We start from the raw sequence: 22,239 nt of genomic DNA, 5'->3' as shown, positions 1-22,239 counted from the left end.
TTTAAGGCTTCTGATGGGCTTGCTGCGGGAGCATCATGTCTTCTCTTGTAACCTGTGCCTTAAAAGGGTGGACGGCAGAGAACCAGACTCCTGTACTGGGTGCGAATCCCGAGATCCCTGGCATTTGGGAGACACATCGAGGCTTATTCTACAAACAACTCCCGGCCATGAGTGACCGCTGGGTGACGAGGGGAACTTTCATCCCCACCCAAACCATCTCTCTCTTCATCGTTCCTTCTTCCGAATGCCTCCTCACCAGAGGAGCCTGCCATTTACTTTCCTTCCTACCACGTGGGGACAGCTGCTGGAATCTAGGAAGTAGAGATAGGGGTTGGAATCATAAACAGTTCTAAGCAGAGAAACTGAAAGTCCGCACGGTTTAGTGGAAAGAGAGTTCAGGGTCTCAGAGAAGTTATGGGTAAGCCAATGCCCTACAACCAACCACTGCTGGTCCTTGGGGAGATCACATGAAACTCCTTGAACCTCAGACTCTTCATCTGTAGAAGAGCAATGGCCATTTCAACCCTGCCAACCTCACTAGGATTCTGGATGCTTTTGTGAAGTGTTATATAAACTGAATAATCTATGGGGGAACCAGGCAAACAATGGGTGCTTTGGGAAACTAGAATGTCTGGGGGACGGTATCGGTTCCCTATGGCTGTTGTAACAACCCAGCATAGACATGGTGGCTGAAAACAACAGACGTTCACTGTCTCACAGTTCTGGGGGCCAGAGGCCCCAAATCAGTTTCATGAAGCCGAAATCAAGGTGTCAACATGCTTCCCCTGGAGGCTCTTGGGGAGAAGCCATTTCTTGCTCCCGCAGCTCTTGTGGATTCTTGCCTGGAATCTGGTGGAGTTTCATGGATTCTTGGCTGGTGTTTCTTAGCTTATGGGTGCTTCACTCCAATTTCTGCCTCCACGGTCACACTGCCTCCCTCTCTTCTGTGTACCTTCCCGAGCCCCTCTCTCGTAGTCACATTTGTGATCACAGCTAGGACCCACCAGGATAATCCAGGATCATTTTCCCGGGTCAAGGTCTTTAACGTAATCGCATCTGCAAAGCCCCTTTTTCCTTATGAGGCAACATTTACAGGTCCCCGGGGTTGGGACCTGGCATCTCTCGGTGGCCACATTCAGCCCATTAGAAGGATGTTGCCAATTACAATGAGAAGTTGTGTATGTTTGTTAAGAGTTCCCTTGGTGTCATTGCCAAGGAATACATGGCCTGACTTGGCCAGATAATTTATATCCCAGATATTGTGAATGCCAACCCTGTAAGGGGAAACCATTAGCCTCATTTAGCAGATGAGGACACTGAGGACCAGAAAGGCAAAGGATGCTGCCCAGCTTGCAGCTGACGAGTGGTGGGGCAGGAGCCCCAGCTCTAAAGTTGGCCTTCTTACACCCCATCTTCCTGTTGCCTGCAAAACAGACCACTGATGTGGGCGATCGATGTCCTCGCCCCACACGGCAGGCCCGGCTTCCACTCTCAGAAAAAATAAAACGACTCTGGCATCTTTGGGAGACCCGACCCCATGAGCTTCTGCTATCTGCAAATGCTCAACCTGGACGGCTGGCCCAGCACAGAGCCCAACATGGGGCTCGATCTCCCGAACCGTGAGATCATGACCTGAGCCAAGATCAAGAAGCAGACACTTAACCGACTGAGCCATGCAGGCGCCCCTGTTCTTTCTTTTTAAATCTTGTCCTTGGCTTCTGGAACAGGCAGGGCTATATTCTGTGCCCACTGGTTGCCCCTTCACTTATCATGGGCTTTCACTCGCTTATCATTTCCTTTTTCCATGGGGATTATTTTGTTGCACCTGAGACTTTCATTATAAAGTACACTGAAATATATGAAGTATATTTTGAGAGTAGGAATGGCGTACAGATTAGAGGCAAACAGGACTTTCCTTTTGTTGTGCACAAAAAAATGGAGGAAACCATTTTCTTAAGTGAAAGTGAGTGCTCTGGTTTCAGAGGCCTAAGTGTGTAGGGTTGATAAAGCCTCCTCCCCCAAACCAGGTCAACCCATCAACAGCTAATGTTGGAATTCCAAAGGGCCTCTTATATCTGTTATTTTGTTCACCCTTCCAACAATACTGTGAGAGGACGTGGCCATTACTAATACACTCATTTTTCAGACGCTAAACGACATGGCTGATGTCACAGAGCCACGACTTGCACCTCAGTCTCCCCTGTGGGTCACACAATGGGCCTGGAGCCCTACCAGACTCCCTGCGCAGCCACAGAGCGGGTGCCGGCCGGTGAACCTTACCTGTTGTGGCCATAGCTTTTGGGAGCGTGGTACATGAAGACGTTTCCTCGGGCTCTCCTGGCCCAGTGCCTGGCCATGTCGATCACAGGACAGGTGATGAAGTAGTCCCTGGGCAAATGAGGCAGAGGAGGGAGCTTTGTTATATGTAGCGGCTCTATATACCCAGCGTAACTGAAGACACCCCCAATGCCCAGGAGACATTTGACAATGTTTGGGAGACAGTTGTGGTTGTCACAGCTGGAGATGAAAAGGTTCTTACTGGCATCCGGCAGGGAAGGGCCGGGAAGGTGGCTAAGTATCCCACAATGCCCGGGACGGACCCCAGAGCAAGGAATCACCCAGCTCCTAATGCCAACCGTCAGGAGGTTGAGAACGCTGTTCTAGGTTCCCCAAGCTTCACGTTTGCTCCCGTTCTGGGGGCTGATGGAAAGATGTTTCAGAAGCACCAGCTTACAACGGTGGGGTCGTGCGTGGGCCGGTACTCAAGCACCGTGCTGTAGAGGGGGCGGGCCTGGTCAGAACCCCACAGACCTGGGGCGGCCTTGGGTCCACCAGGCTCTGAATCCCCGTCAGCGGCCCCGGCATCTTCTTGACCCGCCATATCTTCAGCTGAGAAATGGGGCCTAGGGGACCCATCCTGCAGGGACTTTGTGACAACTGAGGCTGGTAACAGTCATGAAAGTCCCTCAGTGAAGAGGGTTCGTCTCCCCCTTTTTCTGGCTGTTGAGATGAACTCCTTTGTGGAGTCTGGAGGCAGCCAGAGTGTTTATAGGAAAGCTCTACGGTGGGGTGGGGTCACTGGGGTGTGGAAGGGCACATGGGGCAGCCATGCTTCATCTCCTGAAGAAGAGGGGTAGTGAGCAGGACCAGGAATCAGGCCTACGGGAAAGAGTCACAGCTCACACCGGTGGAGGGGACACTGACGAGGGCAGGCAGGGAGGCCACTGTCTGAGCCTGGCTGGGAGGCAATGAGGGCCTGAGCTGGGGTGGGGGGGCTGGATTCCCTTGGTGAAACCCTCCTCGGTTACCAGCCCTGCCTCACACCTCAGCTCTTGCCCCGGGGCACAGATGTCTTCAAAGCCCATCAGAGGCAAAGTCGGAGCGAAAGCGAGGGTTTCTAAACTCCAGTCCTGCTTGAGCTCTCTCAATAACCCAGATCAGAGCCAGTCCTGACGGGGTTAGGAGCCAACAAGGGTCCAGAACTTGGACATCGTTGAGCTCTTAGAGTTCAGTCTGGGGCTGGGCCTGCAGAAATAGCTGCTGGCTGCAGGGTTGAAAACTGAGCTCTCTGCTGGAGGGAAAATTAAAGCCTTTCTGGTTCCCAGATTCCCAGTGGGCGGGGCCACGTTTTATTCTGAGCTAGTGACTCTGAGATTGGAAACCACAGACTCCCAGATGGGGAGACCTAGCCGGCCAGGGGGTAGCAACACCCTTGAGGCCGTCCCTTCCCGGCACAGTCCAGTGCTCATCCGTGACCTGAGCGTCACCGAGACCGGCACCAATGTGACGGCAGGAGCCCGTGTCCCCTCGGGCTTACCGGGTGGCGTTCTCCAGGGCTCGGGAGAAGGAGGCATAGTCATCAGTGGAGTGCTCCAGGGAATAGTACCATGTTGCAGCCGCCCGGACCCCGGCGTCCGCGTCCTCACCGCCCAGCGAATTCTGCAGTGCCTGGTAAAAGGCTGTTTTGCTACTGGTCCGGCCTTGACTTTCCTCAAATTGCTTAAGAAAAAAAAAATTTAAAAAAAGAGAAAGAGAAAAGAAAGAAAACGCCCTATCAGATTCTGAAAGTCTGGAGTCAGTATCCTGCAAAGCTTCTTCTAGAAATTTCTCTCTGGGCCATGGTGTGAAGCACAGGCACGTTGGAGCCAGGCCGCCAGGGTTCAAATCTCAGCTCTAGCTGTGTGACCGCCAACAGGCGGCCGTGGCCCTCCGTGCCCGCCTCTCCCGGCCTGGAAACAGACAGACACAATGAACCAAAACGGAGAACACGCGTGAAGTACTCCAGTGGGTGCGCATAAACGCGAGCCATTATGGCCAGCGGGTATGGGTCACCCTGGCCTCCATCCTTTTACTCCGTCAGCCAGCTCGTGATCCGTTCTGCTAGGAGAGCTAACGTGAGCCTCATCCGGTGACGTGACCAGTTAGCAGAGGAGTGCTTTCTGCGCATTCACGCAGAGCGACAACCTCTTCTTCCAGACCCAGCTGCGTGCCGGGCCTGGGGAACAGCCGTGGACGCACGGATGAAGCTCCCCGTTCTCGTGGGCCTGGCGTCCTGGTGGGCGGAGGCGGGAAAGAAGCAGATCCTTCTAGTTTATCAGGGTTCTGGTGCCACGAGGGGAAACAGCAGGTTGAGAGGGATGGGGTAGGGGCTAGTTTTCTCGGAGTGGTCGGGGCAGGCACGCAGCTCTCTGGGGAGGCTTGTCCGAGTATCTTTTCCTCTCTCTTTCCTGCCCCCATCCTCCTTCCCTTCTTCCCTCCCCCCTTCCTTCCTTCCTTCCCTGTCCAGACATTCCTGCTCTCTGCATCAGGGCCGTCTGGGAGGACCATCTCCCTGCTCCCCGGGACTCAGTTTCCTCATTTCTGAAGTCAAGGGGCGGCAGGGTGTCAGAGATGCAGCTCTTGAGACCCCTCGGCCCCGGCGCAATCCTACGCTGTGTGTTTACATATTTCTAGGCTCTTATATCAACAGCGAACTGTGCTTATCGAGATGCCCTGGTATGTTTAAATTGTTTTTGTAAACATTTCCAAGCGTACAGGACCTGTGATTAGAATTTGAGGTGTGGGCATGATGGGGAAGCAACCCTTTCTGTCTGAGACATTCTTTCAGCCCATCCTGGGGGGCGGACCTCAGCCTGGCTCACCCGGAAGAGGCTAGACCAAGTAGTGGAACAACTGATCAAGGCCATGTCTATCCGTTCAGGGGAGGTGAGGGATAGAGAGCAGAGAGGCATTCAAAGACAGCGTCCTTTTAATTCTATCTATAATGTGTGGTTCTTGGGAGAAGATCTGAAGCAGATATGGCAAAATATTAATATCTGTTAAAAATGAAGAGTGAAGGGGCGCCCAGGTGGCTCCATCGGTTAAGCATCTGACTTCAGCTCAGGTCATGATCTCGCAGTTCGTGAGTTCAGGGCCCCGAGTCGGGCTCTGTGCTGACAGCTCAGAGCCTGGAGCCTGCTTTGGATTCTGGGTCTCCTTCTCTCTCTGCTCCTCCCCCACTCCTGCTCTGTCTCTCTCAGTCTCTCAAAAATGAATACATGTTAAAAAAAATTTTTTTAATGAATAGAGAATACAAGAGTATTCATTATATCAATGACTTTCAAGTCTTTTTCAAAAATATTTACTTACTTATTTATTTATTTTGAGAGAGAGAGAAGGGGAGAGGCAGGCAGAGAGAGAGAGAGAATTCCAAGGAGGTTCCACTCAGCACAGAGCCTGACGCGGGGCTCAATCCCATGACTGAGATCAGGACCCGAGCTGAAATCAAGAGTTGGACGCTTAACCAGCTAAGCCACCCAGGCGCTCAAGTATTTTTGACCATGATCTATAGTAAGAAAGACATTTCATCCACCAGAACACATACACACACACACACACACACACACACACAGAGGCCAGAAATACTGTTCATGAAGGACCCTCATGCTCCTGGCTCTTACCATATATGACAGACCTGATCGTTTCCATTCCATTCTATTCTAGTCTAACCCAGTCTGCTCAAAATCTTGCCTGCAATCTCTTTAACTGACTTCATAACCTACTAGCAGTTCAGGGGAGAAACTGCATTATATTATTCTCTGCCCTTTTCTGAGTTTTTGGAGTATTTTATGACAGAAATACCAGTACCCACGCGCGTATCTCCCATTATTGCCAAACATTTTACATGCGTATTTCACCGACGTATCAAAATCACCACGTGCATTGGAAAATCGCGTGGAATCGTTCGTTGCCAGATTGCAACACGACATGCATAGAAAGGGCGGCTTAGCACAGTTCTGAGTACACTGTCAACAGAGGGGAGTATCATTGACCTGTTTCCAGGCTAGGGCAGGGGCTCTTCACCCCCTCGTGATGCTGTGCTCAATCCCCGGATGCTGGTAGTGTTTGCTTGTCAGCTGCTCCAGAACTACCATGCAGCACAAGGGGCCCACAGTGTTCAGCATGGCACCTAGTTGTGGGTTCTCGGTAAACGTGTCGGAAAGATGGTTCGTGAAGATACCGGCCTCTGTGGAGATAATACAGGCTCGAAGCTACAAATAGACACCAGAGTCCGACCTCCTGGGTTCAAATTCTTGGAGAGGCCTGAGCTTGGGTGCTAGCCCTGCCACTTATCAGCTGTCTTACCTTGGGCAAGTTACTTAATCTCCCCGTGCCTTTGTTTCCTCCTCTGCAAAGTGGGCACAGCGATATTACCCTCTTCATGAAACGGTCATGCGGTTACACGAGATGATACCTCCACACTTCTCAGCATAGCGTGTGCTATTATTGCTAGATTTTTGTAGACTCATCCTTGCGTCCCGCCCAGATGGGTCAGGGATGCCCATGTCTTAGAGGCTACATCGATGCCAGTCCCGTCGGCAACCCCTCTTCCCTGCTGCAGAATGACTGGCCCCATCTAAAGGGCACGGCCCCTTCACGAGCTCTTCGGAAACGATTTCCACGACGAGGCGGCTTTTAAGAGTGGCAGACCACCAAGCCCTGGCAGTGCTGGAAGAAGTGCCTCTGACATACAAGAGTCTAAACAGCTCCCCAGCTAGGAAGCCGGAGGGACGGGCCTGGTTTGTGCGCCCAGGAGACCCGTGATTGCTTTCACATTTTCAGGGGATCTGAGCCGGCGGCTGAGACTAGCCGGGGCGTGGCCTTGTTGGCCGGTCATATTCTCCAGACGGATGGCGTGTGGCCTCCCGGCCCCCTGGGACCACGCGGGACTGCGAAGGGGCCCGTTTCCAGCAAGAGCCACATCTCTTCATTCTTGGCCGGGACCGAAGCACAGATGCTGTTTCTAGTTTAATTAGAGAGTCAGCAGGAGGGATGGGGGCCACCACGTGACTCCCAGCACCGACTTGCACAAGCTGTAATTACAGGCGCAATCCGCCTCCGAAGCGGGTTTGCTGGGCCCTGTTAAGGGCCATCAAGAGCTGGCTCATCGTCCTCTGTGTGTGTGTGTGTGTGTGTGTGTGTGTGTTGAAAGGACTGCCGTTAATATGTCCTACAGAAAAGTTCCAGCCTGTTAGGAAACTTCTGAGACCGTGAAGGGCTCCCAGGGTCCGGAATGCCTCGTGGCCTAGCCCCCAGAGCACGGGGTCTGTGTTTGAGAGGCGCGGGTTCGAACCTGGCTCTGGTGTGGACCTCGGAAGATTCCCTGCCGTCAATAAATCTGCTCAGTGAATATTCCTCTCTGGGCCTGGGGCTGATGCTAGAATCAAATGAATGAATGATTACCAAGCGGCTGACACGCAGGTGACAGCACATATCCCTTCTCTCTCTCCTCTAGCCAGTAAGTCACTGAAAATAAATGTCCTTATGTTCACCCCAGGGTTGACAGACGTCAACCTGCTTTGCTGCAGGGCCTTTACCTTCGATCCACTATTCCTGCAACAAATTTCTACCCAGTGCCTGCACCTGCCAGGAGCGTTTGGGATGCATCAGGGAGCAACACAAGATAAATTCTCTGCCCTCTGGGGGCTTCCAGTTGAGCTGGAGAGCCTGATGGGTACATGACAGGTTTTGTAATCTAGAAAGTTCGGCGGTGAAAAGGATATGACACAGACGAGGCCAGCAGGGCAGGAAAGGGGGTGGCGGTCCCGGACGGCGAGGGCTGAAATTGCAAATCGGATCATCGGGGTGGGCCTCAGGCCAGCGGAGCCGAGACTTGGGGAGGTGAGGGTGAGGGTGAGGGTGTGAGCAGCCGAGCGGGCAGGAGCGGAGGCCAGTGTGGCCAGTGCAGTGGATGAGGGCAGGGGAACCAGAGATGAGACAGAGGGAGGGAATGGAGGGTGGAGTGGCTGGTGTGGCCCCACCTGCTGTTGCCTCAGGAGCGGCCGGGAGAAGGGCCCTCCGTTGCGGTTTGCAGGTGCCGCCCGCCAGGGATGGGGGTCCGTGTCCGGGAGAGGAAGAACAAGCCAGCTGCCAGGGGCCTCTGAGTCGGAGCCCCCTGTTCTCTGGGCCAGTCAGGAGCCCACGAGCCACCGCTTCCTACTGGCCTCTTCTCCTGCCACGCCAATCCCTTGATGCGGCTGCAAACCCCATGGTGATCTTCAGAGATCTCCCCATACCCTCCGGGGCTCTGATGCGGAGAGAGATGGCCGTCTGGAGCCCTCCCTGAATCCCGCCCCTCTTCTTGGACCGGGCAACACCTCCTTCCTCTGGGGCTGGGGCCTCGCTGCCCAGGGCCCCCGGGATGCCCCCCTCCACTTCTTCGGTGGCGTCACCAGGCAAATCCCCTCTCGTAGGACCTTCAAGGTGTAACTCTCCATGACTCCACCCCCACCGAGGGCTAAATGCCGACGGACGTCCCTGCCAAGGATGGTCTCCGTCTGTATGCCCTGCCCCCGGGGCGCACACTCAGCAGGAGAGTCCCTTTAGTCCTTACCCCACAGCCATCTGGCTCCTGCCCTGTCCCCACCGGGCCACCGTCTCCAGGGCCACCGATGGTGCCCCTCGACCCACCCGGGCCAACGCTGCCGTCGTTCACCATCGCCGTCCTGGTTCTCTTCCCTCCTCCACTCAGGGATCCTCCCATCTCCGTTTCCGGAAACCGCTCTGCTCCAGGCTCCTTTCTGGAACACTTCTGCTGTCCTGCCACTTCCACTTGCTGAGGTCCCCCAGCTGCCATCCCTGCCCTCTTCCCTTCCCCTTCCGTCCAGGCAGGCTGAGAGGCAGCACTGGTTCTTCCCTTTGCTTTGATAATGACCGGTAGGTTAATGGTTCCTAACTCTCTCTCCAGCCTGCACTTCAGCCCCGCATATCCAAGTATCTCCCACCTCCTGGGAATCTCTCGGGTCCCTGGAACTCTGCGTGAGCACAGTTTAACTCCATTGTCTACACATGTTCTTCCTTACCTCCAGACCCTTTCCCTGTGCTTTTTCTGTCCTCAGTCACCAAGAGCAGCAGCTGAAAAGAGACACGCTAGCTGCCCCCCCCTTACTCTCCCCTCCCCCAACATGCTACTGCACCCCAATCCTAGTACGTCTTAACCACTGTCCTGTCCACTCCTCCTGCCCTATCTTTGTTCATTCCCTCATCAGCTTCTACCCCATCCTGGAGCAGAAACACCAACACTATCTGTGGCAGGTGGGGATTCGGGGAGAAGGGTACACAGAGGGTCCTTAATTAATTTTGGTACACTGGTTACTCTTGGAGTCATGCAGCATGGTTATGGCATCATAGGTTTGAGAAGAAGAGACCCAGGATAGAATTTCCAAAGGAAAAACAGGCAGTCTGTCAGAGGTCACCTGATTCTTGCAAGTCTGCAGGGATAGAGGCATGAATTAATGGATGCCCCCCCTCCCCAGAATTCTCTAGAGCTCAGAGGTAGATGGAGACAGATATTCCTTTGCTCATTTAATGGATATAAATTCAAGGCCTCCTGGGCCAGCAGCAGAGGATCCAAATGAACACAGCACGGTTCTCGCCACGCAACAGAGCTGGTAAAGCTGGGGAGGCGACTCATCAGTGAGCAAACCACCCCATGAAAACTGGTTAAGGGTTTGCATCCTGGTGCAGAAGGCGTGGGAGGCACCGTGGTCACGTCCTCACCCGCCACGCTCCCAGATGCAGTCAGCAATCCCTTCCCCTCACCCCCCGGGATGGCCCCCATCCATGTCCCTGGGGACCCAAGTCCTGTCCCGTCCAGCAGCCTGACCTCTGACCTCCGCTCAATGACATCCGACCCTTGACCTTCCTTTCAGGAACATGCTTTTCTTGGCTTTTGTGACATCAAATTTTCCTGGTTTCCTTCCAAACCTGTATCTACAGCTCTGACCTCTCGCCTGAACTCCCACCGTGTATGCCCAACTGCCAATCCAAGGTTTATCCCAAACCTGGTTATTTCTCATCGTCGCCATGCCTACCATTCCCATTTGACTTATTAGCTTGCTTCCTGGACTTCCTAACCCAGGCCGATCGGGTCTCTACTTTGTTACCTCTCCATAGTCCGTTTTCATTAGAGTTGCCAGGATGTTCTTTTAAAAGAAAATAAATCAATATAACCACTCCCTAGCCTAAAACGTTCCAGGGGCGCCTGGGTGGCTCCGTGGGTTGAGCGTCCGACTTTGGCTCAGGTCATGATCTCGTGGTCCGTAAGTCTGAGCCCCACATTTGTCTCTGAGCTGTCAGCCTGCTTCGGATTCTGTGTCTCCCTCTCTCTCTCTGCCCTTCCCCCGCTCACTCTCTCTCTCTCTCTCTCTCTCTCTCTCTCTGTAAGATAAATAAAAATTAGAAAAAAAACAACCTTCCAGTGACTGCCCACTGAAAGTAGAACAGAATCACTCTCCTGATGCCTACAAGATCTCATCTAATGGGTCACCTCCAACATGTCCAACTTCTGCTGCTGCCCCTCCCTCTGTGATCCACAGAGGGAGATCCTAGCCCTCCAGCCTTCTATGTCCCCCAGATCTCTGCCACAGGGCCTTTGCACTAACTCTTCTCCCAGCTCTCCCCAGAGCTGGCCCCGTCTCGTCATTCAGGTCTCAGTCCTCCCTGCCAAGGTACCTTGGATTCATGTTTCTACTCTCTTCAGCACTTTTCAAGATCTGAAATTCTTTTAAATACATATATATTTTTTTTTTATTTTAGAGAGAAAGAGAGAGAGAGCATGAGTGGGGGAAACGGGCAGAGGGAGACAGAGAGAGAACCTTAAGCAGGCTCCAACTCAGCATGGAGCCTGAGGTGGGGCTCAATCCCACGACCCTGGGATCATGACCTGAGTTGAAACCAAGAGCCAGACACTCAACCGACTGAACCACCCCGGGCGCCTTAAGATCTGAAATTCTTAATGTATTTGCTCAGCCATCACTGTCTGTGTCCTCTGCCCAGAATGTGAACTCTACAAGCTGGGAGCTTTACCTGTTGGGGTGACGCCGCCTTTCCCCCAGGGCCTAGAAGAGAGCCCCTTAATAAGCATACATTGGACGTGTGCATGAATTCACGCAGGGGCGTTCCTGCCTCTTCCACGTGCTGTGGATGTTAAGGGACAAGGAGCCAACTTCTCCATCAGGCAGAGCAGGCCTAGTGCCCAGGGCCCACCCACCGTAACTTTAGGGGCCTACGGAAAAAAAACACACAAAAATGTTCCTTTCAGTTTAAGACCAGAAGAAAGAAAGAAATGTAATAATAATGAATTTGTAATAATGAATCCGGCATGGCTCACGTTCATCCTCACTAATGCGATCATAAAGTATTTTTACTCTTTCATGGGGGACAAGCCAACCCCGCCGATCTCCAGCTTTTCTCTGAACCGAGCCTGGTAATCCCACCTGGCAGGGTTTCAGGACACTCAGACAAGGCGCCCCGTGTGAGCCTGGGGGCTGCGGCACCGCAGCGGAGGGCTTACGGTGCTGCAGGGCGGTCCGGAGCCCAGGACCCGAACAGGGCTCCCTGGTGTTGGGAGCTGTCTCCTCTGCCTAGAAGCCCCCCCTGATCGCACTGCAGGAGGCAGGCAGGGCTGCTCTCACTGCTCCCACTGAAGGATAAAGACAGCGCAGCTCAGGCTGGCTAAGCAACTTGCCTGGATTGCATGACCGCAACCAAGAATCGAGACCCATTTTTCTGATTCCAGGTCGCGGGCTCTCCACGGGGCCCCCGCCATGCCCGAGTCCAGACCCTAACACCCACCTGCCCGAGGGCCTCTTACTGGAAATGGTGTGCACTCGCTGGGACTCTTGAATGCTCCCCCTGCTATAATCTGTCACCAAAGGCTTGATTTTCCTGTGCTGGGGCTGGTGCCAGCGCCTCGGGCTGCCAGGTGCTGCTTCCAACTCTCAGACGGGCTGCCTTCCCCTCCCCACTCCCCGAAGGGCCCCCACTCCACCTGCTCCTGGACGGGGCCAGCTCCTGCCCAAGCTCGGGGCACGGTGGCGGCGCTGTTTCGGATTTTTCTCGCCTTCCTTGGAGATGCTTGTGCTTGGAGGGGAAGGCAGAACAGTGCATCTTGGAACAAATCTGCTTTTGATCATGCAAATTAATGCCCGGTTAATGTAGGCAGACTGTCAATTTCACCAGTTAGAGAGAGACACAGAGAGAGAAAGAGAGAGAAAAGAAGGGAAAAATCCCTACCACAGCGGCTGATGAATTTCAACAGAAAGCTGCTACTTCAGAAAATAAGATCATTCTCGGAGAGCGGAGCCTTTCCAGGAATCTCAGGCAGCCGTGATGCTCCACGGGTACGTTGTTAACTTTGCTCGTGTCACTGGGACGCTGTGTGGACCGTAGCTGGCCTGGGGTGGTAGGTGGGTGAGGATTCTCACACAGACTTGCTGGAAGCCCTGCCCACCCACCCTCCTTGGTCTGCGGGATTTGGTGGGTCTCTGCTGAAGTGATGGGTGGGTCCAGGGGCTCATTTGGGGTGGGAGGGACGCCTACCACTCCTGTGACTTCCCCTGGGAAGCCGGACGGTGTGTGTTTGTGGGTTGGGCTCTGGATGGTATGAATGCAGGGTTGGCATAAGGAAAAAGCGCGTGTGTGCGTCTGCCACGATTTGGAAAACCGGCTTGGGTCAGGCGAGGTGATTCAGCGGCTGTACGTCCTTTGTATCCTTGCTTTCCCTGGATAATTCTCTGCATCGGGGACAATAGCTTTGGGCACTAATCACGGTAATACAGTTGAAGAATTCAGGGCAAAACTAATGTTTATTGAGCACATACTATTTGCCAGACACGGCTGCGTATATGGTTTCATTCAACAACTTAATGAGGGTCTTGAGTAATAATCTCCCAATTGTACAGATGGGGAACCCGCGGCTCAGGTTCTGGGGGACCCAAATGCTCCTGCTTATATTCTGTGGACATCCAGGATGCTCCCCCCGCCCGCTGACAGCTGGCCTGGGGGATGGGGTCCTGGTCAGTTCCTTCGTCATTGTGATACTCCTGCTGGAGATGCCACTGTGGGTCCAGCAACCCCCTCGTCCCCTCTCCACAGAGTGTGTATCAAACTGTATTTTAATCATTCACTTTTGCTCATTTTCTGTCTCCTTACCTGACTGCGAGCTCCTTGAGGGCAGGGATTTAATGCGTGTTTATGCTCCAAATACCCAGCACAGCATCTGGCACATAGTAGGTGACCTCTCTGAGTGTCGCACGACAGAAACAAACGGATCTCTGTGTTGGGGAAATGCGCTGGACACCTGCTCTAGGCTGTGGTGGTTTTCTGCAGCGTTCTGCTTCTCAGCACAGATGGGCGGGAGAAGCGGGGCTGACTCGGAAGGATTCAGGAGAAGGAATCGCTGAGATTGAGGCCCTCTGGAATGTGCCATCCTGGGATAGCTGGTCCCAGGTACTATGGAACCTTCGGGGGGGGGGGAAATGGAGAAACCTACAAACCCAATCTGAATGAGGGTCACGAGGGAAGGCAACACAGGGGCGCTCACGGGCAGGGTGTTTTCAATACTGTGTAGAAAGGGCAGCTGGTGGCCTGGTTCCCACTCGTGTGTCCACACTAGTGTCAGTCCCGTGTTGGCCAGGCTTCCGAGGACTCCTCGGGGCTCCGATGGTGTCTGGGAGGGTATACAGGGGGTGCCAATGCACTCGCCGTCCCTGGGTTTAGCGCACGTGGGGTGGTGAGCAAAGCACCCCATTGGGAGCCAAAGGATCTGCAGTGGAGACCCGGCTTTGCCCATGACTCATGTGATGATCTCTGGAAGCCGCTTCCTCGACGAAATGGTGTTAAATACCAGTTCGTGGGCAGGTGAAAGTGCAAAGCCGTCTGCACCTCACAGCCCTGGTGCCAGCTGTGTTTGTGTGCACACGGGTACCCACCACCCTCGGCCGGTGAGAAGCCCTTGGAGGGAAGACCCGGCTTTTCCCGGCCGGAACAGGAAGAGGACGACTCTGGAGTTAGATCTGGATTTGAGCTCTGCTCTCTCTGAGCCGCTTTCTTGTCTGAATAAATAATAGATAATGGATGATAATCCCTGCTTCATAGGGTTGTTTGAGGATGAACTAGTTCCTTGAAGGCTCCTAGGTTAGATTCTGGCACACAGTGGGGTCTCCCCACTGGTGTCCTTTCGATCTAATCAAGAGTCGGTGAGCCCTTACTGTGTACCACTTTCCTAGGCACTGGAGATAAAGCAGAAAGCAAAACAGATAAAGTCTCAGTGCTCGTGGGCCTCGCAGTCTAGTTGAGGAAGATATACAGTAGATAAACAAATATTTAACACGTCAAGGCGTGTGAATGCGGAAGATGGGGCGGGGGGGGCAGGATAAGGAAGAGAGAGAGAATGTTAGGGATACGGCTGCCCTTTCCACCTGAGGGGTCAAGCAAGTTCTCTGAAGAAGCAGACCCTGAAGGAGGTGAGGCGATGAGTTATCTGGAGAACCTTCTGGAAGAGGGAACAGCCAGTGTCAAAACACTAAGATGGGAGCGTGCTTGGCATAGCTGGGGAACACCAAAGCCGTCAGTTGGGATTAAGTGGAGAGAGCAAGGCGGGTAGCAGGAGGTGGGGTCACAGAGTGAATAGGGGTCTGCATCGGGTAGTGGTCTTTCAAGGACTCTGACTTCCTCTGCAGGAGCTGAGGCCACCGGAGGGCTTTGAGTAGGAGGTGGGGGTGGCAGGATCGGACCTAGTGTGAAGGGATAGCTCTGGCCACTGTGGTCCTCATAGACCGCAGGGGGTGCAGGGAGCCAGTTGGGGGCTGTTACGAAAGTCCTGGAGAAGGCTGGTGGCATGGCTCAGGGTGGTGGCAGAAGAGACAGTGAGAGGTGGCTGGATCCTGGACGCACTTGGAAGATAGAGCCAACCCGATTTGCGGACAGAATGCTGGCAGGGTGGAGGAGAGCCGAGGGAAGGCGACCTTTAGCCTGCAGCCCGGCACACAGAAGCAGGATCGCTGTTCAGTGAGATGAATTCAGCAGGAGAACATGCACGTTGGGGCGGGACGCAGGGGAGTCGGCAGCTCCTTCTGGGTCTGTTAGGAGCTGGGAGTTGTAAGACGTGTAAGTGACGATGGCAAATAGACTGGGAGCCAAACCAGTCTAGGGCCCCAGGGAGAAGCCCAGGCTGGGGGTGTAAGGCAGGGCTGGAGGCACACGTTCAGGAGACAGCAGCACGTAATGGCATCGGAAGAGAGACCCCAGCTTCAACTCCGACCGTCACTATGTCCTGCTCCCTCTCGGTTCCCCGCATCAGCACCCGGATGGGTTCCCGGCAGGACCAGGCTCACAAGATCACAAGATCAGGGGCTGTGCTAGCACATGTTCAGAGGAGAATGATGGGAGAAGGGAAGTAAGAGAGGGAGGCTCTAACCAGGAGTAAATGTGCCCAGGGCGGCACTGGCCCAGGACGGGGGTTTGGATAACAGCCGTGGAACAGGGCCGGCCGCTGCTCCGCCATGCCCTCGGAGCCCCTTCCCTGTTCTGGTGCCCGGGCTCGAGGGCACACTTTCCCAGCCACGTCCTGGTCTGGGCCGTGAGCTCCCGTCAGCAGACACAACCTTTCTTTGGGCGTGCGCCCAGGAAACATCTTCTTGAAAGCCTCAGAGGGAAAGTCAATGAGAGGATGGAAAACGCATTGTTGAGGAGGGACCCCAGCCCTCTGGATCCAGGCTCCTGGCTGGGTGGGTGGGGGGCTCAGATTTTCAGGAAAGAGCCGGGAAACTCTCCAACATGCTACAAGAGAGGACCAGGGAAGACCAAGGTGGCCACGTGGCCACATAACCCTCTTACAATGGGCTGGCATAATCAGATAATACAGATCAGGGCTGCCCTCTGGGCCACCACAGCCCCAAATTCGTAAGAGCCCGCAGCCCCCAGGTCGTGGAGGCTTTTCCACTCCGGGTAGAGGGGTCCCAGGACCTGCACCCCCCTATCTAGGGTGATCCCCAGGCTCCTGGGAGTATAAAAGTAGCCGTTCCCCTCTCTAAAGTCAGAGATGGCTGGCATAAATTGTCAGCACGCAGTCCAAAGAATCAGAGCTGTGTGCATATTGTCTCTCCAGCACAAAGATTCCCACATCCCCGCAGGGCAACATTAAATGAGGGGTTGCATGGAAAAGGGGCCAGGCCAGTGGCCATTTCTGTCCACTGTGCCCATGCCACAGGGCATCGTCTCCAGCGCGGTGCACCCCAATGGGGCAGCACGAATCTAAAAACACTCATTTCTTTCCCATGCTTTAAATTTGTTAGGTTTCCACGAATCTTTTGTAGCAATGCCGCATATTAGTACAGGAGCACACCTGTGCATAATTTCTACTAAAATGATTCCACTTACTACTTTTGAACTAACGAGGGGCTAGATCAGAAGTCATCCAAAGATCCACAACTTGAGAGAAGAAAGGCTGGGGCCAGTGGTGGAGAAGGGGCATCTTGTCAGGGCTTCCTGAGTGTTAGTCTGGTTCAATAATTAAGTTGCAGCCCCTTGAAATAAGGGCCGTGTTGTACGCGGGTGCTCGGCAGAAAGATGTAGAAATGCACACAGAAATGGATCAGAAATGTAAAAGTTCTTTCTCAACTGGACAGAAGCTAATAGTGACTAAGTTCTACACACACACACACACACACTACTCTCTCCATCTACACACATACCTCTATATACACATATTATTCATGTTATATGTAGCATGTATGCATATATATAATATATGCATATGTGTTTAGTAATATTAGTATTATTTAAAATTTTTTTAATGTTTATATCTTTTGAGACAGAGAGAGAGAGAGAGAGCAGGGGAGGGGCAGAGAGAGAGGCAGAGGAGAATTCCAAGCAGCCTCCACACTGCCAGCACAGAGCCCGAAGTGGGCTTGAACTCACGAACCACGAGACAAACTCATGACCTGAGCTGAAATCTCGGACGCTGAACCGACTGAGTCCCCCAGGGGCCCCAAGTAATATTAAATTCATAATATTCTTGTTCACACTGCCATCTCTTCTGAGATAGCCAATGTTCGTGCTTGCTGTAGGTAGAACTTTCCACCCTATAATCCTTTCAGGAAGAAATATAAAACTACGCGCATTTACATATTTACAGATGCGTACAGACTGGCTGTTTTAAAAAAATACGGACGCTACCTTCATTTCACGTTGCTCCCCAATATGTTTTGTTTTCCACTTAACGGCACATCACACGTACCCCTCAAGTCAGCAGAGATGTATCCGGTCCGTCCCTCCCACCTCCCGCATCATAGTTTACAGTTTGTGTGCAGCTCAACTCAGGCCACCATTGCTCCGTTAATGCACATTTGGGTTGCTTCCAACGTTTCGCCACAATAATTAACGCCCTGATAAATACTCTTGTATGTATATATCAGGTCAGAGTGGTGTTTTTACTGCTGTGAGACAGATTCCCCTAAGTGAGACATATTACCGGAGGGAACAGAATAATCCGAGGCAATGCAGGACGCCATTAGGCTGCATGAATGATTTTTTTTTTTTTTTTAAATTCCAGTTACGCCGCCTCATATTCAATGGAGCCAGACAGTGCCCCGTGTTGAGTGCGTCTTCTCACTGTGTTTCTTTTGCACTCGGCAGTCACCATCCCGGGCTTGGCAGCCTAAAGGGTGTGTCAAGAGTGGCTTGACGAGGCCGGCCAGAGGAGAGCCTACCCGGCCTCTTTCAGGGCCGGCCACTTCGTGGGGAGGGCACCTGGTCAGAGCGGGAAGTAAGTTTTCAAAGAGACAGAAGACTGGGGCGCCTGGGTGGCTCAGTGGGTTAAGCGCCTGACTCCTGGTTTCGGCTCAGGTCATGATCTCATGGTTTGTGAGTTTGAGCCCCGCATCGGGCTCTGTGCTGACAGTGCAGGGCTTACTTGGGATTCTCTCTCTCTCCCTCTCTCTCTGCCCCTCCCCTGCTCACACTCTCTCTCTCTGTCTCACAAAATAAATAAATGAACTTAAAAAAAAAAAAGGGACAGAAGACCTCACAACTGTCTCTCGCTTTGCTGTGTCTCCAAGCAGCCATACGAACCGGCCTTTGCCAGGTGCAGGGTACGACCCCGCCCAGCTTCCCCAGGTAAGAAAACCCATATGGTGTTTGGGCTGCCTTGCCAGGATAGCAGAGGGCACCCTTTTGTCCTTCTCCAGCCCTCAGAGGGACAAGCAACCCTCATGGAGCAGGGGCACCCACAGCCTGGAAGCCCGAAGCTCACAAGCTCCTCGGTCAGCCTCTGCTCGCTGCTTCCCGTGGCGATTTGCTCACAGATGGGGTTTGTGGCTGTGGAGGCGAAGACGTCTGTGTTGCTCACAACCTTGCAAGTGTCTTAGGTCCAAAACGACTCCACCCACTACCATCTCCCACGGTCCTTATGCAGCCTGTGCCCACAACAGTTTTTTAGCGATTGGTTTGTAAATGAGCAAGTAAGTCAATGACTCCGGGCCCCCGGCCAGGCTTTAAGGACCAGAGTCACTGGGGCACAGTCCTCAGGGGACCTCTGAGGCTCTGCCCCGCCTACCTTCACGGCTTTTGCTCTGTTGATGAGCCCGTCATCTTGAGAACTCCCAATTAGCAGATCGACCTTCGTCCGCGGAGACCTCTGCAGTGCCCTGGCTGGAGCCTCGCGGAGGTACTGGCCGTCAACCACAGGACCCCAGTAGTGGAAAGGGCCACTCACGGCCAGGAGCTACATTGGGTGTAAAGGGAGGCCATTATGTGTATGGATTTTATCCTTTCTTTAAAAAATGGTTCTAGAAGAATCAGTTGCATTGCTTCACTTGGTCGGGTTTTAACCATAATGGATGCTGACACTGGCTATCCGTCCGGGGCCTTGTGGGGAAATCGGAGGAAAATGACAAGAACAACAGGTAGGAAGGACGCTGGGCCACAGGCAACAGGAAGGCAAGTATCGCTCTGAGCGATGGGTGGTCCGCAGAGAGCTGCCCAGGGTTTCCGTGCCGCGGTGAGGACGGATCCACAGGGAGGAATGGGCAAGCCTGAGCCCGTAGGTGTGTGTGAGGGAGGCAGGACACCGACTGAGGGACGGGCGGTGGCCAGAGACAGGACCCAAAAGGGAAATTCATCAGCTCTAGCCACTGTCTCACTAGCCCACGCCCGGGGGAGCTGGGGGTCAGACCTGCTCCGGGTTGGTGGGTCCGGGCCCAAAGCTGAAGGAATCAAGCCCTTGGCTGAGATGATAATAGAGCTTCCTGCTACCATCCCCTTCATCAATGTCAGGGACAGCCCGAGACTGTGGGCTGGAAGCAGGGTCTTCTGAGTCTGGAAAGGGGAGCGCACAGCTGTCCTATCTAAGAGGATGGGCTGGCCCCGATCCACTGCAGCTGTGACCACAGTGCCACCACGGTCCCGGCACAGGTGAGACCCTTCGCACGTGTCACTTCATTTTATCTTCCCAGTGTATCAGGCCCCTATTGTATTTTGTATTTATATCTTACAGATTAAATCCAACGTGCAGCCAGTTCTGTCCACCTTCCGTGCCCATGTTTGGCCCATCACATACTGGGCCCGGGCACGGTGCTGGGGTCAGGAATGTGCATTCCAGTTCCGGCTGGTCATCAACCTACCGCGTGGCCTTGGGTGGGTCAGGTGTCCCTTCTAGGCCTGGTTTTCCACTTGTAAAAGATTAGAGAGTGTCCCTCCCCAGTGTGCATGCGGGTGCCCACCTTGGTCTGGGCGTCATTAAGGACGCTCGCAGGCTTCTGGCGGAGGCAGGACACCATGTCTTGGATGGACGAGGCGGGGCAGCCGACCTCCTGTGCCAAAGCAGCTGCCTGCTGCCGAGCCCTGTCCTGGCTGATGACAGCAGCTGGGGAGGACGCGGAGCCACCCTGGAAGAGAAGGCAGACTCAGGACACGTAGTCTAGGTGTTCTCCTTCCCACCCCAGCTCGGCCCGAGACCTCAGGGCCACATCAGGGCTCTGTATCTTTCATCCACACTTGGAAGCCCCAGGACCCTTCCCATGGATGTCCACAGGCATTTGGGAGGTCAGGACGGATCAATATCGTATCAACATGCTGTGTGATCACGAATGAGTGTCTCTCCGGGCCTCAGTTTCCTCACCTGTGAAGTACGGGCACTGGACAGAGTGATCCACTGAGTAAATTTGTCTATTAAGGCCAAGGGCCAATGGTGGTTGAACAGGGACAAGGACCAGAACTGTCCTGTGCGAAGAGAACTGTGGGGCCACGCCCTGCCCCACCTCCCAGGTCTCCTTAAATAGCATGTTTCCTGGCTCAGTGAAGATGGAATTAGACTTTGAAATAGATGCCCACCTAGAAGGTGATGGGAACGGAGTCACTGTAAAAGTGAGTCGTGCCTGCAGAGTTAGTGCAAATCTGTCAGATGCCGGCTTGCTGGGAACATTTCCCTTCTAGGAACACGGCTGGTGGCAATGGCAGGAGGTCCATCCGCCCTGCCTGGACTGTTGGCGGGACCGGTCATCCGCCCAGGGCGGAAGAGGTGGGCTGAGTGCCTCGACTGGGGTGCAGCTCCAGGGCCCTTCGTCTGCGGTCGGGCACTCCGATTCTTAAGAGCTTCCCCCGCTTTATCTCGTGAATCCTCACAAGAGCTAGTAAGTTAGCTGCTGTTATTGTCCCCCTTGTCACAGATATGAAAACAGAGAAACAGGGAAATTCAGGAACTTGTCTAAAGCCACAAATGCTGTCAGGGGCCGAGCCAGCCCGCGGATCCAGGCAGCTGGGCTCCAGAGTTTGTTAGGCTCCGGGACCCCAGGCAGAGAGTTTCCAGTTCCCTGACCCAGCTCTGTACTGAGGGGCCTGGGCCGGACGGTACCACGTACTGGGTGCCCCCAGCCACCTGCCAGGTACCAACCCTCCTGGGAACTCTGTGTGCCCGTCTCACGCAACCTCTGCAACACTAATACGAGGTAGGCACGACTGGCAGTCCCATTTTGCAGGTTAGCAAACTGAGGCTCCAAGAGGAAAGGGAAATTCTCATTCACTGAGCACCTAATATGTACCAGGAACCGGGAGCTTGGCAACGAAAACTAATAAGATAGCTAACGTTTACTAAGTATTTGCTGAATTTCGGGTAGAGTTGTGAGCACTTCATACATATTAACTGATTAAATCCTCTCCACAAGCCCCAGAGGTAAAGGTTATTTACCCCTCTGTCTCAGAGAGGGGGAAATCCAGGCACAGAAAGGTTCAGGATCTTGCCCAACATCACGCAGCCGGTGACCGGCAGAGCTAAGACCCCAGTCCAAGCAGCCCGCCTTGGCCGTGCTCTAACCCCCACCCCCCACATTAGGCTGCACGTGTTTTTATATCCAGAACAAGATGCTGTGTTCTTGAGTCGAACCATACGTACCCTCTCACTCCAACGTAAAGACAACACTGATCTGGCTGACTCCACAGAACACGTTTCCATTCTAGACCCTACCCTGGGCTAAAACGTCAGAAACTAAAATCAGCAGAAATGCAGAAATGGGTATACCGAGGCCGCCGCTGTCACTGGGTCTCTGAGAGGATGAATAAAGTAGTGCAGAGGAAGGCCTTCTGGAAGCTGGACAGCAAGGTGCCCGTGTGCACCTGAGTCATTGGTGCTGTTCGCCCTTGTGTAAAACAGACAATAGAGAGATGCCCAGAGGGGAGGAGACCCATCCTCCGGAGATCCCTGCTGGACACAGTTCCTGAAATAACAGAGCGTGTTCCAGAACCGCCCCCAGGAGGTCCCAGGGGTCTCTATGCCTCACAGTCAGGACTGAAGGTCATGGGCAGAGCATGGGCATGGCAATGAGGACAGGCCATCCCGCGGGTAGGGCTGGCAGCTGAGGGCAGCACTGGGTGGGGCAGACACCCAGAGGGCGGGGAGAGGGCCGGGGGCCGGGACTGGTTCTG

The 22,239-nt window shown here is 53.8% G+C and overlaps 2 protein-coding genes across 2 annotated transcripts in view; one reads left to right on the top strand and one right to left on the bottom strand.

Moving 5' to 3' along the window:
* TG (thyroglobulin) overlaps window positions 1-22,239 on the bottom strand; it is a 252,397-nt gene that overhangs the window by 17,847 nt on the left and 212,311 nt on the right. The window contains exons 42-45 of the mRNA XM_047074206.1: window positions 20,043-20,207; window positions 18,878-19,045; window positions 3,818-3,999; window positions 2,281-2,388 (exon numbers count right to left, since the gene is read on the bottom strand). Coding sequence (XP_046930162.1) covers window positions 2,281-2,388; window positions 3,818-3,999; window positions 18,878-19,045; window positions 20,043-20,207 — 623 coding nt within the window. The remainder of the gene's footprint in view (window positions 1-2,280; window positions 2,389-3,817; window positions 4,000-18,877; window positions 19,046-20,042; window positions 20,208-22,239) is intronic.
* The window catches only part of SLA (Src like adaptor), an 89,357-nt gene that overhangs the window by 9,803 nt on the left and 57,315 nt on the right, over window positions 1-22,239 (top strand). The window lies entirely within an intron of this gene.

The sequence above is a fragment of the Lynx rufus genome, unplaced genomic scaffold, assembly GCF_022079265.1.
Source record: "Lynx rufus isolate CCGP_SWC_20201006 ecotype Redwood Valley unplaced genomic scaffold, mLynRuf1.p SCAF_12, whole genome shotgun sequence".
NCBI classification, from domain to species: domain Eukaryota; kingdom Metazoa; phylum Chordata; class Mammalia; order Carnivora; family Felidae; genus Lynx; species Lynx rufus.
This window is presented reverse-complemented; position numbering and strand designations above follow the sequence as displayed.